General features: G+C 38.0%; 1 protein-coding gene across 2 annotated transcripts; it reads left to right on the top strand.

The window, feature by feature from the left end:
* Positions 1-7,057: 7,057 nt before the first annotated feature.
* LOC107565506 (gastrula zinc finger protein XlCGF57.1-like) lies at positions 7,058-13,834 on the top strand. Of its 2 annotated transcripts, none has more exons than XM_016250746.1 (3): positions 7,058-7,127; positions 7,306-7,427; positions 9,337-13,834. In XM_016250746.1, the coding sequence occupies exons 2-3, from the start codon at positions 7,343-7,345 to the stop codon at positions 11,208-11,210; spliced, it is 1,959 nt and encodes a 652-aa protein (XP_016106232.1). In that variant the 5' UTR covers positions 7,058-7,127; positions 7,306-7,342; the 3' UTR covers positions 11,211-13,834. The 2 variants fall into 2 exon arrangements, with proteins under 2 accessions (XP_016106232.1, XP_016106233.1); XM_016250747.1 differs by having other exon boundaries at positions 7,110-7,181.
* Positions 13,835-16,027: the final 2,193 nt, after the last annotated feature.

The raw sequence follows: 16,027 nt of genomic DNA, 5'->3' as shown, positions 1-16,027 counted from the left end.
GGTTAAATAACCTAATGGCTCTTCAAACAAATATAAGGCAAGTCAAAATACTAGCTAAACATGCCATTTAGAAGTGTTTTATAATTGCATTGCTTAAAAGCGAGTTGCGATTACTTTACATAATTTTAGTGGAATTTTATATATACTGTCACTATGGATCATGAAACATCCTGTAGAAATGTGTTACGCAAGTAAACCCGGTACCTAGGTGAAGAAAGTGTAGTAAAATACACATTATCTTCCATAATGCACTTAAAGCGCTCTATTTTCATGCACTAATCTTGTACTTAATATACTAAAAATTATTCTTTATTACATCTTAAGAGCATCTAAGTGTGCTCAACTGTGCTGTTTTGGGACACCATGCATATGAAATAAAACAGTTTATCTAAAAAAAAAAAAGTATTTATCATGTATAGCACAGCTGAGTACACTTAGATATTCTTAAGCTTATCTATAGAAGTACTAAAGAATCATTTTTAGTATATTAAGTACGTACAAAAGGAGTTATGGAAGCGCACTAAGTGTACTGAAATAAAGTGTTTTTTCCACCTGTGTATGCAATTTAGAGACGCTTTTATCCAAATAAGCGACATGCGTTGCATCAGATTAGAGGAAAAACAGCAACAAAGCTTTGACGACTTATTACAGTGTTTCTCAAATTCAAATAAATAGCACCCGTCGAAGAGGAGAGTGCATACAAAACGCTTCCACTTTTCATTTAGAGTATCTAGTTACGGCTCTAATACATCTTTGTACATCTGTAGACTCGTGCTTACAGTACGGGGTGTACATTCAACATGGCTAAATGTTTTAAAACAGCAGTCCTCCATTATCACTGTCTTAATGCATTATTTTCAGTTTCAAAACATTTAAAATGATATTTAGCACATTGCGTTCATATTCTGGTCACATCTGCTTTCCTGTATTAGGGTTAGGGATATACCGGTATCAAATTTTCATGTTGCGAATAATTGCTCATGCTTTTATCACGGTATACGGTATTATCACGATGTTGCAATTTAGTTGCAAAAAAGTGTTTTTAAACACTTAACAGGCTTAATAACTTTTTGAACATTTAAATACAATAAAGCAATACACAAAATGTATAAAGCTAAACATTTTACACAGATTAAAGCGCAAAAAGAATTATAAAGACCAATAAGTATCACTTTACAATAACATCTAACCTTAGTTAATGCATTAATATTCATAATGAGCAATAGCTACATCTGCTACAGAAGTTATTCATCTTTGTTAAAAATACAAGTCTCCGTTCATGTTAGCTCGTTAAATAACACAGCTGCAACTTATGATTTTAACAACGTGTTATTAAATATTGGAATTACATGAGATTAATGAATGTTCAGAATAATTTCTATTGGCGGTTTGTTAACTAATGAATTAACGAATGTTAACTAATGAAGCCCTAATGTAAAGCGTGACCGAACAATAACGAATCAAAACACTTTCAAACAATATCTAGGGCATGTTGTGGACTAGTCTGGATTAAAATGTAACAAAGTTTGAAAGTAAATAGCCTATTAAGTCTAAATATGTAAGTATTTGGCGCTGTGATGAACACCATAGCGAATGCACAAATCTGAATGGCTGTTTAAATGATTTAAACATGTTTCAGAAACAGAAAGCAGGGCAGGCACACACTGGTCAAGTGAAAGATTCTTTTTTCTTTATTAATTGATAAAAAACTACAAGCGCTATGTCGATCATCTATTATGTTTTGGTTGTGGTATCGGTTCAGCTGTAGTATTAGGATATTTTAGTCAGGTAAAGTTTTGGTATTGTGACAACACTAGCGGTATTTAAATTTGTTATATTTTAATAACCTTAGCTATTTCAAGCAAAAATGATCATAATATATATTGTGAGATTATATGACTCATCCAGCTCTACTGACCATTTAATCCAAATGTGATGTATGTCGCTAAACGTCCTTAAAGGGACAGTTCACCCAAAAATGAAAATTCTGGCAACCCACCAGCTGGCGGTCGCCTTTGACTTCCATAGTATTATTATTTTTTCCATACTATGGAAGTCAATGGCTACCATCAACTGTTTGGTCTTCAAAGTACTTTCTTCTGTGCTCAACTGAAGAAGGAAACTCCTACAGTTTTGGAATAACATGAGGGTGAGTAAATGATAACAGAATTGTAATTTTTTTGGGTGAACTGTACCTTTAAGACGATGCTTAAATATACTTGGTGCCTAGGAGGTACATGAGCGCTTTGATTGAGTACCACTTTCTTGCTTCACCAACAGTTTTTAATAATTGAATGTTAATTGCAGGCCTGACGGAAGTGAAAGAGGAGAGTCAAGTCCTGAATAAAGTTGAAGACGACCGCTATTTTCAGACACTTGAAACTGAACCAAACTCTCGGCCTGCTAAGCTCTCTCAAAAACGACACGTTAGAAATCGTGCCAGAAAGAAGCCTTTAACATGCGATCATTGCGGAAAGAGTTTCAGCCATAAAGGACACCTTAATATTCACAGGAGGAGTCACACTGGAGAGAAGCCGTTTGCATGTGATCAGTGTGGAAAGAGGTTTATTCATCGAGGACATCTTAACGAACACTTAAGGATTCACACCGGAGAGAAGCCTTTCGCATGCACTCACTGTGGAAAGTGTTTCACACATAAAGCAAGCCTGACATGGCACATGAGAACTCACTCTAAAGAAAGCCCTTTAACTTGCTGTCAGTGTGGAAAAGGTTTCTCACAGCAAGATGAACTCAAGTGTCACATGAAAATCCACACTAAAAAGAATCCGTTTACATGCCCTCAGTGTGGAAAGAGTTTCGTTCATAAAGGACACCTTAATGATCACATACGAGTTCACACTGGCGAAAAACCATTCACATGTCATCTGTGTGGAAAGAGTTACAGACTCAAAGGATACTTTAATGTTCACCTGAGAATCCACTCTGGAGAGAAGCCGTATGCGTGTGATCAGTGTGGAAAGAGCTTCATTAATAAAGGACACCTTAATGAACACTCGAGAGTTCACACTGGAGAAAAGCCTTTCGCATGCACTCCCTGTGGACAGAGTTTCACACATAAAGGAAGCCTAAAGTTGCACATTAAAAAGTATCACACTGAAGATGATAGATGCCTGAAGCGTCAGGCGAGCGGCCTAAAATGCCCTCAATGTGAAAAGGGTTTCAAACATAAAGGACACTTTATGAATCATATAAGAACTCACATAGCCTTGAGCCAAAAACACACTTAAAATAACTCAAATTAAGCATAAATAAACCCTTTGAATTGCACGTGAATGCATAACCTGTCTGGTTTGGCTTGCTAGTAAGACAAATATATAAAGGCACATTTTTTAACGAAGGTTTATGGAATGCTTTCTGTAAAGCTGCACTGAAACAATGTACATTGTGTTTGGTATATAAGTGAAACATGAATAAAACGGGTGACGGATACATCTTTTTCTCTTTGTGTTTAAACTCTTTTTGTTGCTGGGCTGCCAACAGGTTAAAATGATATTAACAGATTAACAGGGTTTTTGTACTGTAGTTAATGCATACACAGTAGAAAACTATCGGTTTGTTTTAAGAGAAAAATACGTATGCAGGAGTTGTGTGCATGACACAATTAGTTTTCAATTACACGTTTAGTAAATTATGCATTCACATTTTCGACTGCTTGGTCCAAATGATTAGATTGCTCTCCTCGAGCCGCTGGATTCCACCGATATTTGGCATTTATTTTTCTCTAGTAATTTGTTACACAGAAAAGTGTCAAAGCATTTTGTTTTTTATTGTTATTAAAGGAATAGTTTAATGGCAGTAGCCAATGCCATTGCCTTCAATAGTTAAGTTACCAACATTCTTCAAAATACACTGCCCAAAAAAATTAAAGGAACACTATGAAAACACATCAGATCTCAATGGGGGAAAATATCATGCTGGATATCCATCTTGGTATGGACTGGGTAATGTGTTAGGAACGAAAGGAAGCCACATCGTTTGATGGAAATGAAATTGGTCAACCTACAGAGGGCTGAATTCAAAGACAAAAATCAAAGTGAAAAAATGATGCAGCAGGCTAGTCCATTTTGCTGAAATTTCATTGCAGCAACTCAAAATGGTACTCCGTAGTTTGTATGGCCCCCATGTGCTTGTATGCATGCCTGACAACTTCGGGGCATGCTCCTAATGAGACGACGGATGGTGTCCTGGGATATATCCTCCCAGATCTGGACCAGGGCATCACTGAGCTCCTGGATAGTCGTTGGCGGACTGTTGGATGGACCGAAACACAAGAGGTGTCCCAGAGGTGTTCTATTGGAGTTAGGTCAGGTGAGTGAGGGAGTCATTCAGTAGTATCACTTCCTTCATCCTCCAGGAACTGCCTGCATACTCTCCACCGTAGGGTCTGACAATGGGTCCAAGTCAGGGTGCCATTGTCTAGCACAGGGGTTTTCAACCTTTTAGGACATGCGCCCCCCAAGTTTGTCTAATTTCACTCACATGAGGCCGGGCATTGAACCCTGGACCCACTGCACCAGCATAGGAACCTTTTCATAGTACCAGAACTAATTGTGGAACTACCCACTTTTTGGCATTTTCGCACCGCCGGAACTGGGTGAGATTTTAGTGCCTTTTATTCGAGAACCAAATTAGCTCCTACTCCGGAGCAGGGTCTAACCAGCACAACTGGTACTAATCGTGACGCAAGTAGACATTGATTGGCCAAACGCGTATGAAAACGCCCTCACCCGCCATGATTTAAAACGCCGTGTAAACATACTGTAAGCATGTCAACTTATTTCGCAAGTATGGAGAACAGCGATAGATGGACGGACGCTGAAGTGCAGCTCAAGTATGGAGAACAGCGATAGATGGACAGACGCTGAAGTGCACTTGTAGCAATTGTAGCACTGCCGGCTGTCGTTGGAGATTCTTAGTCCTCCTTTCCGTTCTTTCAGTCGCTTTACGTATACGTCGACTTTCCATGTCCATTATTGTGAAACCCGCGAGACACAACAAAAACACAGCTCCGATCACAGCGTCCTCCGTCCTCCTGTTGTTAACGTTGTTCTTCTTTGTTTCTGTTGTTGAACGCCGCGCACAAATGACGACGCTGTCGACCGGCTTACGTCACTTCTTAGTACACACTGTCGGTGCGAATGCAACCCTTTAAATGGTACTGGGAAATAGTTTGTGCAAAATCGTCCCAGTACTTTAGTACCGTACGTTTAGTTCTGGAAATAAAGCGGTGCGAAAGGCCCTAATGGGTACAAGTATTTCATCCCGATACCTAACAGCAGCCTAACAGTGCCATTGTCTAGCCCAGAGGTTCTCAATCCGCGGCCCGCTGAACACAATTTAAAAACTAACTTTAAGTTTTACAATTCATTTGAGTTTTTACATTAATTTAAAAATTTAGTTTTTCATATATTATTTTCAGACATGAGCTGACCTGCTACTCACGTAATTAACGTTACGCATTTAACGAGCACTTACAAGCGCGTGCTTCAATTAAAATAGTCATCAGCAGCCATTAGTTGGTAAAATTGAGTATCAGTCGCAACTTCATTGTGCTGTGTTACTCCTTTCGAGCCGAATTTCACAAAATTGGTCCGCTCCCGACAGCATCAGGTGTTTTATTAATGGTGAGTATAATTTATTTATTTATTTAATGGAATGTAATCGATTAGATATCATAATATTTTGGCTATAATAGGCTATTATAAATCTGGTTGGTTTGTATTAGTGACATAATATGTAAAATGCGTGCGGCCGCGAGACTTGCACTTGGACCATAGTGCGGCCCAGTGGAAAAAAAGGTGGAGAACCACTGTTTTAAACCGATGCATCGCATAGTTAACTTTTTATGCCAATGCACCGAGCTAATCAGGGAATCTTCCCATATATATTGGTGTTAACAGACTTAAGCAAACAACACGATCAGCTTTTGTGACATTACAAGATAGAGGTAAGTATCTAATTTGTAAAATTATATTTCTATGTTTATTCTTTCATTTTTTAATCTTTACTTTGTTTATATTTGGTGTCTTTTAATTGTGTTGTTTTTTTCCCCACATTTGTTTCTATATTTCTTTCCCTGTATATTAAAAAAAGATAAATGTACGAATTTAAATACGTGGATGAAATTCTTAGAAAATAAAAAGGGATACAGCTTGTGAATTAGTATAAAACGCTGTGATTAATTGACTAAAAATCTACTTTACAAGATGGATAGATAGGTGAACATAAAGAGTTTAATAGTAGACAACAATCACACCTTCAATGAAGCTCCTCCCACTGCAGTTCAGCAATAAATGCTGGAATTTTCGAGCATCAAAGCATCAGGAAGAAGTGAAATCTGCAGAGACAGAGTTTATTGAAGGACAGAGAGAACATGAGAGATCCAGAACCCTGCAGAATGAAACACACTGTTGAGAACCACTAAGTCGTCGTCGTCTTTGCTGTCGTCTTCGCTGTCGTCTTCCAGATTCATTACGGAGTATGATAGGTATAACAAAGTAAAAGCTGCGAGAAGCATTTTTATACTTTAACGTTACCTCAGGAGTGTTGCGCGTAAAGAAAGCGCCAGGAGATGAGACCTCTATTCATGGATTAAAAACACATGTACACTTAGTTCAACAAATAAAAGTTAATTTTCTTATTGCATGACCGTTACAATAGAGCTTCAGATCTGCTACTAATCAATTAATAGTTTCAATTGGCAATTAAATATATAAGCACATAATAAACATATACAATATAATTTATAAAACAGGTAATGCTTGTTTTGTATATTTATAGTATAAATATTTTATATTTGATAGTGTAGTCATTTACAATATTTATGAACGTTATATTATAATCTGCGTGACCCTGGCGTTGGTTCAGTTTGGTGAGGTTGCAGGGCGTTCCGAATGAGCGATTATTGTCCACTTCAGCGGATATCACGTGCTTAGGGAGCAGTGCACACTGCGTAGGGACCGAGCCTGTCAATGGGAACGCTCCTTTAGACGGACGTCTTTTATTTTGCCTACGCTCTGACGTCATTACGCAGGCGCCGGGACTCCTCCCTTTATGGTTCTCATTGTTGGACAAAGGTTTTTGTTTCGAGATATTCAGCGTTTAAGGTGTGCAAAACGTCTATTTTTGTGGAGTTATTTTCAAGTAATGCATTCCACATGGTACTCATTTTGCGTTGGCTGTTAATGTAAAATGAATGTATTCAGCGTGATAATGTGATGCTTTGTGTGCCGATAGTAAATGTGCGCGTGTGTTATTAACTGTGATCTCTATTGCTTTCTACAGAAGTCTTTGAGAAAAGTAGAAGATACATCTTCATGTCATGGAGTTTATTAAAGAGGAGCATGAAGACTGGACTGATCCAGAGCCCTGCAGAGTCAAAGATGAAGAGCTTGAGGAACAAATAGGTTGGTTTTCAAAACAATTAAATACAATGTGCGTATTATTTCTCATAATGTGTCTTAGGCCAGACAAAGAGCATACTATTCAAAGATTGTTTAATGCACCAGATGTAACTTGAAAGGAAACAGTAAATGCATGTATTTAAAGTTATTAGGAACACAGTATATATGTAAATGTCCAACAAATCACTTTAAGAGCTACCCGGTAGCTCTTAAAGTGACAGCAGTCTAATATTCCTGAAAGAGCTTTCTTTCTCAGCTGTTTGCTTTCAGACACATCTCAAACGCATTAAACAGCGCAAGGCTATCTGTCAGCAGCACATGTATCTTTCAGAGCAGCTGCTTCAAACTACACATGACAACTATATCTTACCAGTGATTTTTAAGCCTTTAATATAAGCATGACTCGTGTTTAGGACAAACTGGATTATGCACTTGCCCCGCAGCAGCTCACTCTGTGTCCTCCGCTATTTTTCAGATGTGCTCGCATCAATATAAGCATTGCCTCATACCAAACGGCTTATAAAAAATGTATCAATATTGTACAAACTCGATATACTGCACAGCCCTAGTTTAAATATTTATAGCCTATTTCAACAATGAATTGGAGCGACATAATTAGCACAATCTAAATTGTTTATATTTAAGTGTTGGTTATTATATCTAAAATAATAATAATAATAACAACCAAACATTTTCCGTCAGAACAGAAAAGAAAAAAAATAATCAAATACACAAACTCAAAGGTCTTCATGGCAACCCTTCTTAAATTAATAATAATATGAAAAAATATATTGATTCACAAAAGTAAAAATAATATTAATTATTATTATTAAGCAATATGAGATTATTCATTCATATTTTAATTTATGCAGCATACTAATTATGTTGTACAGCACCTTATTGGACAAAAATATATAAAATTAAATTTCATTTTGCTTGATTTTTTTACATTTGTTTTATGAATCCATTAGACACCATTTTTGATGCTGAATTTGCATCGTCATAAAACACAGAATCCAGAATAAAATAATGTGGAAAACACAGAATTTGTGAAAAAATCTAACTGATTTGATTGGAGCCCTAAATTAAAAAAGATTTTACACACAAGTCATGCTTGCATTCATAAACTGAACTACAAAACACATTAGTCAATTAATTAATTACATTTATTTTACACTGCAGTTGTACTGTAATAGTCACAGTACACACAATACTCCCAACTAAAAAGTTTGGTTACTTTATTGTTATTTAGAGGAATTAGACAAAGGATAATATACACAGTATGCAAGACATCTTGTAAGGCACAGTAGAAATGAATATACTTAAAATGATTTAAAATGGCGCAGATACATTTTAATTCCACCACCAGATTGAGGCATTTAAAGGGATAGTTCACCCAAAAATGAAAATTCAGTCATTAGTTACTCACCCTCATGTCGTTCCAAACCCGTAACACCTTCGTTTATCTTCGCAACACAAATTAAGATATTTTTAGCATGCGCATTGTCATTTTCACAGTGTATCATTTCTCTAGTGGCTTACAAATATAAATGAACTAAAAACTGTGATAATCAAATCAATTGATAAAACAGTTTAGTTAATTAAAGGAATGCATTTTAAAAGATACATTTTTTTGGCATGTTTATTAAATATTGTGATTTGATTTACTGTCCATGTTACTAATTTGACAGAAAAAAAAACAATTTGAAAATGTATCTAAAATGACCATAGCATCAGCACTGAAGAACTGATGGTGATGATAATGACTGAATGAACACATTGCACGCTAAACATAAAACACACACACAGTTACTTGGTGTCTTTTACTATCTATTTTTATTTGGGCTTGACGTTTTGACTTTTTTTGGTCCCCCCTTTCTGATTTTTGTCAATTTATTGTTATTAATTGTAGGCCTGATGGAAGTGAAAGAGGAAAGCCAAGAACTGTATGAAGTTGAGGACAACCACTATTTCCAGACACTTGAAAATGTTATAGCTGAAGAAAAACCTTTAACTGACTATCAGTCTGAAAATCTTTCACAAGCAGGACGCCTTAAAGATCCCATTAAAAGTCATACCAGAAGGAGGCCTTTCACATGCCATCAATGCGGAAAGAGTTTCGCAAATAGAGGGCAACTTAATGTTCACATGAAAACCCACGCTGGAGAGAAGCTTTTCTCGTGTTATGAGTGTGAAATGAGTTTCACTAGCAAACTAGCTCTTCAGAATCATGTAAAAACTCACTCTGGAGAGAGGCCTTTCCCATGCCACCAATGTGAAAAGAGCTTCAATCATAAAGGACTCCTTAATATTCACACGAGGAGTCACACTGGAGAGAAGCCCTTCGTGTGTCCTCAGTGTGGAAAGAGGTTTATTCATAGAGGGCATCTTAACGATCACTTAAGGATTCACACCGGAGAGAAGCCTTACACATGCACTCACTGTGGAAAGTGTTTCACACATCAAGCAAGCCTCTCGTGGCACATGAGAACTCACACTGAAGAAACTCTTAAGCGCTACATGAGAATGCACCCTGAAGGGAATCCTTTCAAATGCCATCAGTGTGGAAAGAGTTTCCTTCATAAAGGACACCTTAATGATCACTTAAGGGTTCACACTGGAGAGAAACCATTCACATGCCCTCACTGTGGAAGGAGTTTCAGTCATAAAGGATACTTTCATGTTCACTTAAGGATTCACACCGGAGAGAAACCGTTCGTGTGCCATCAGTGTGGAAAGAGTTTCACGCATAAAGGAAGCCTGAAGTGGCATATGAGAATCCACACTGAAGGACTTTTCGATTGCAATGAGTGCGGGAAGAGTTTCGCCTATAAAAGGAAACTTCAGATTCACAGAAGAATTCACACCGAAGAGAACCCTTTAACTTGCCTCCAGTGTGGAAAAAGATTCACATGTAACAAAAAGTTTAAGTGTCACATGAAAACTCACTCTAACGACAATCCTTACTCATGCAATCAATGTGGAAAGCGTTTCAATCAAAGAGGACACCTGAATGAACACATGAGAACTCACACCGGAGAGAAGCCGTTCACATGCCATCTGTGTGGAAAGAGCTTCAGTCAGAAAGGAACCTTTAACATTCACCTAAGAATTCACACCGGAGAAAGGCCGTTCACGTGCCATCAGTGTGGAGAGAGATTCAGTAAGAAAGGAAACTTGAATGTTCACCTGAGATCTCACACTGCCATCAACCTTGCATGCCATCCAAGTGCGCAGAGTTTAATTCAAAAAGCGCACCTTAACGATCATATAAGAATTCACATTGTAGACAGGCCATTCACATGCCATCACTGCAAAAAGAATTTCATTCATAGAGGACACCTTAATGATCACCTGAGAATCCACACCGGAGAGAAGCCTTACGCGTGCCAACAGTGTGGAAAGCGTTTCACACATAAAGGAAGCCTTACGTGGCACACGAGAACTCACGCTGATGAGGAGCTTTTCCAATGCCGTCAAACCGAGAAGAAATTACCAAAAAATGCAGATGTTGAGAGTCAGAAAAGAATCCGCACCGGAGAGAAGCCTTACGCGTGCCAACAGTGTGGAAAGCGTTTCACACATAAAGGAAGCCTTACGTGGCACATGAGAACTCACGCTGATGAGGAGCTTTTCACGTGCCACCTAAGTGAGAAGAAATGCACAAGTGATGTAGAGAGTCGCTCTGGAGAGAAGCCTTACGCGTGTCCTTTGTGTGAAAAGAGTTTCAGTCGTCAAGCAATCCTTCAGAGTCATGTAGAAACTCACTTTGAAGAGAGTCCTTAAAGGTGCTCTATGTCATTTTTTGACTAAAGCATTACAATAGCGCACAATATGTTTGCAGATATTTAGGAAACATGCTAATTCACATACTTGTTTCTCTGAAAAACAATGCTACGGCCAATATTACATTGTCAATATTACAATACTGCACCTTTAAACATGCCCTCAATTTAGAAAGAAACCCCTTTGAACTACTCCTAACCTTAGAAGAAACCAGGCAATTTTTCTTTACTACTATCACCTTATGAAGAACTTGCTCTTGGCTTGCTCACTGTGGGTATAATAACGAATAACATTTTTTATGAAGCTGTAAATGGAACTGCTCAGTGGTGACCTATGGTAGATATTTCTTCAGTATTTTCTGTAAAACTTTGAAGCAGTGTACACTACCATTATACACGAAAAGCTCTGTAAATCAAACTGACTTGGCTTACACATTTTTCTTGCATTAAATACCTTTTATTAAATAACGGTATAGGATTTAACTTGCACTTTGAAACACTTTTTTTTGGCCAAACACATAAAAAGTTTTCAGGTTTAGTTAAAACTGCATTGTCCGATTTGTGCAAATCCGTTTCGAGCTACATTCATATGTGGTTTGGAATCCTATTCAAATTGCATTTCTGGAAATCCGTTTCAGTCTGACCGGTCAGATCGGATTTAGCATAGCTTTTTCACGTCCTCACGCCACGTAAAATGTAAACACGTCAGACATTTTTTGTAGAAAACAGGCTGAACGTCTTTGCAGAAGCTTGTGTCGTTGTGAAGTGCAAGTCAAGCGGGAAAAGACCGTATACTGCTAGTATACGTACCTCTTTGAGTTTTGAAAGTAGCGGAGACAGCAGCACTGAATAAAGCCGCACATTCCAGCTTTCTGGGATTCTGATGCTGCCTCGTATTCTGTAAAACGAAAGACCGCTTATGGACACACAAATCGGATATGAACATTTGCGATACACTGTGTGGACAGTCAGTTGTTCAAATCGGATTCGAATCCGGATATGCACAAACTCAGATTTGGGCTGACAGTCTGAACGAGGCTTTAGTGTTTTTGTTCCTATGGTTACCAATTATGATGACCTGTCTTCTCATTATCCCGTGTGCATTTAAGCCCTATGTGTAGTTCAGTCCATTGTCCTGTATTGTCATTTCTAATTCTTGTAAAGCTGTAACTTCTCTCCTGTGCCTTAGTTAGAGTAAATGTTTGATTACCTTCTTTGTTGATGTTTATAAATTAAGTTAAATGGATTTCTCATCTTCCTTCGCCTGCCTTACCATAACAGAACAGAGGACCTAGAGAAGATGCATGCAACTTCCAGCCGTTTGCCACCTCCTCACTCGGGATAGTCACTCCCTCGAGGACCACACCAGTGAGTTCCTGGAACATAGCATATCATTATTGTTGGACTGGACTTAATGATCCCCTGTCTGTTAATGGTCCTCGAGGGAAGTTTAAGGATTTTGTTGAGCTAGTGCTCACAAGGAGTGCATGATGATTGCCACTTGCACACCACAGACACTGAGCCTGAGCAATTGTCTGCCTCAAACCCTGAGCCTGAGTCTACACCCATCACGAACGCAAAACCAGAGCCCACACCTGCATAGGACCTCCTACCAGCAGAGAGTTTGACCTTAAAAGCTAGTACCTGCAGCCGAGTTCATCCTGGAGCCTGAGCCAGATGAGAAAGACAAGTCTGTCCCAGAGTTAGAGCCATGTCCCAGAAAGGAGTATCGATATCCTGGAGCGGAGTACCAACATATCCCCCCAGCCATCCTAGTTACTGTAATGGATTTGCTGGACCCCCGTTCCCATTGATGCAGCACGGTCTCCTGACTCCTTTGTCTTCGCCAGATCCATCTCCTGGCTTAGCTGGCTCTATCTGGTTCTCTGACTCCACCTGGTTAGCCTCTGCATTTAAACCGTTTTATTCTAGCTTCATGCATCTTTTTTTATCAACACTTAGATGTGGGTAAGTTTCATAAAAAAAGCAATGTTTTGAACAAAAAAAAACGAGATTGTCATGTTTTTGTCAAAAACTATATCTAGATGCAATTCAGAACATACTGTAGATGGAGTAGATTGCCTCCATCAACACCCCAACGCTTCAGAGTCCTGAACCAATTCCTGGGTCGACATTTCATTCGGGAGCATTAGGCCGTTTGATTTACATGCTGTTAAATGTCTGATGATCGCGCTTCTTTTTCTTTTGTTCGTTCTGAAGTGATTTAAAAACAATATTTTTTACTATCTTTTGAATGTCTGTTACTATTGTGTATGAGATGTGCAACATAATTAACCATGCCTAATTAATTTCATACTAACGCTAGTCCATAATTCAACATGAACAAAATACATCCCTTCAAACATTGGGGTATTGCAAAGTCACACAAGTTTATTGAGCTAATATTTTGACTTTTTTGGGGGGGGGGATAATTCTACATTTTGGTGCATCCTATTTTTTTTATTTAACTCTTTCCACATTCATGGCAAGTGAAAGAACTTTTAGAGCTTGTTTTCTTTATTCTTTTTACTGAGAGATTATTTTCGGTGCAATGAAAGAAGTTTTCTCCACTTGTGAAACCATGATGTTTCTCCTCCGCTTCATTGCTTTCCTCTTTCTGCAGCATCAGGTCTAAAATAAATATATTGAAATGTCACAATAAGAAAAACTGAGCTCATCGATCAACTTTAATTAGGTCAATCATATGACTCAATTCCTCAGTATATACAGTGGGTACGGAAAGTATTCAGACCCCCTTAAATTTTTCACTCTTTGTTAAGTCTGTCTTGCAGGATTGACTAAAAATGAGCTCCTACAACTTACTGCCAGATTCTGGAAGATAAATTCTTCAGACAGTGGTACAAGAGCCCAAGAGGATGTGGTGCTGGTCCTTCAAGAGTCACTCTCAACTTATCTGTCCATAAAGCCTATATGAAAAATCAGTCTTAATGTATTCCACAAGACTTCAGTAAAAAAAAAAGACTTCTGCAAAATCATTCTTTGGACGGCTGAAATTACGATCAAGCTGTACCAGAACGACGGGAAGAAAAGAGTCTGGAGAAGGCTTGGAGCAGCTCATGATCAAAGCACACAGCATCATCCGTGAAACACGGAGCAGTGTGATGCATGAGCGTGCATGGCTTCAGTGGCACTGAGTTACTGGTGTTTAGTGATGATGAGACAGAAGCAGCCGGATGAACTCTGCACTCTAAAAAATGCTGGGTTGTTTCAACCCAACTTTAGGTCAAATATGGGCTAACCCATTTTTTTTACATTACATTTTTGACCCAAAGTTGGGTTGAAACAACCCAGCATTTTTTAGAGTGTGAAGTGTACAGAGACATACTCTGCCCAGATTCAGCCGAATGCAGCAAAGCTGATTGAGCAGCGCTTCATAGTACAAATGGACGATGACCCAAAACATACAGCAAAAGCAACCCGGGAGTTTTAAAAAGTGGAATATTCTGCAATGGCCGAGTCAATCTCCTGATCTCAACCCGGCTGAGCTGCATTTCACTCGCTGAAGACAAAACTAAAGGCAGAAAACCCCCAAAACACACAACAACTGAAGTCAGCTGCAGTAAAGGCCTGGTGAAGCATCACAAAAGAAACCCAGTCTCTGCTGATGTCCTTGAGTTCCAGACTTAAGGCAGTCATTGCCTGCAAAGGATTCTCAACAAAATATGATTTCGACTGCATAAAAATGGTTGTAATTCCTAAGCATTTTATGTTATATTTTTGTTCTATACCGTGAATTAAAGCTTAATTTTAAGGCCATTTTAAGTCTTATTTTAATGTACCAATGTGGTTATATCTAAGTGTGTGACTTGTTCACTTACTTTTTTAAATTAGTCTTCCCATTAACACCATTATATTGTCCATTCACTGATTCACAAAGAACACAAGAGGCGAGATTTATTTAACACAACCAGTCATATCCAATCATATCACGATGGAGGCATTGCCTTCTCTGATGTGACTTTTCCCCATTCATTCTCCATTACCCCCCACCAAACTCAAAGCATGCTTTAGGGGTCTGTTTAAACTCAATGGGCTCAGGGGAGACGAGAGAGACGCGGACTCCCGCTGTAACTTTACCTGCTGGTGTCGCTGTTGGACAGTGTTTCTTAAAAAACATGTGATTTATACACTTTTTAATGTTATATTTTGTAACACTGGTGTTGTTTTATTTTTGTACTACGAATTATTTTCTAATCCAATTTTTGAGAAGACACTGCCTCCCTTTAGGAAACACCCCTGATATATATATATATATATATATATATATATATATATATATATATATAAATGTCCTGCTGGTGTCGCTGTTGGACAGTGTTTCTTAAAAAACATGTGATTTATACACTTTTTAATGTTATATTTTGTAACACTGGTGTTGTTTTATTTTTGTACTACGAATTATTTTCTAATCCAATTTTTGAGAAGACACTGCCTCCCTTTAGGAAACACCCCTGATATATATATATATATATATATAAAAATGACTTTTGGAAAACAGGTAATCAATCTATCAGTGTTGATCAGGGGTGCCCAAACTTTTGTATGTCTTTTGCAAACGTACAAGGCTGTGAACTTAACAGCTTTAGTGAGGGAAACAACTACAATCCCATGAAGCATTGCAAATGACAATCAAATTAAAAATGACAGAGAAATATAAAACTCTTAATTTAAAGTTGTTAGTTGTATGTTTAAAAACCAACATATTTGCAATAGGTTTATTGCAAAATACGCAAATATATACAAATATGTAAGTATTTTGAGAGTGTAACTTGATTACATTTGCTGCGCTTCATAAGA

Source organism: Sinocyclocheilus grahami, unplaced genomic scaffold, assembly GCF_001515645.1.
Source record: "Sinocyclocheilus grahami isolate Dianchi unplaced genomic scaffold, SAMN03320097.WGS_v1.1 scaffold1006.1, whole genome shotgun sequence".
NCBI classification, from domain to species: domain Eukaryota; kingdom Metazoa; phylum Chordata; class Actinopteri; order Cypriniformes; family Cyprinidae; genus Sinocyclocheilus; species Sinocyclocheilus grahami.
The sequence above is the reverse complement of the archived record's forward strand: the minus strand, read 5'-3'. Positions and strand labels throughout refer to the sequence as shown.

Coding starts and splice junctions, on each gene's coding strand:
- LOC107565506 (XM_016250746.1), top strand. CDS start 7,343: ATGGAGTTTATTAAAGAGGAGCATGAAGACTGGACTGATCCAGAGCCC. Junction 7,428..9,336: donor AGAGCTTGAGGAACAAATAG/GTTGGTTTTCAA, acceptor TATTAATTGTAG/GCCTGATGGAAGTGAAAGAG.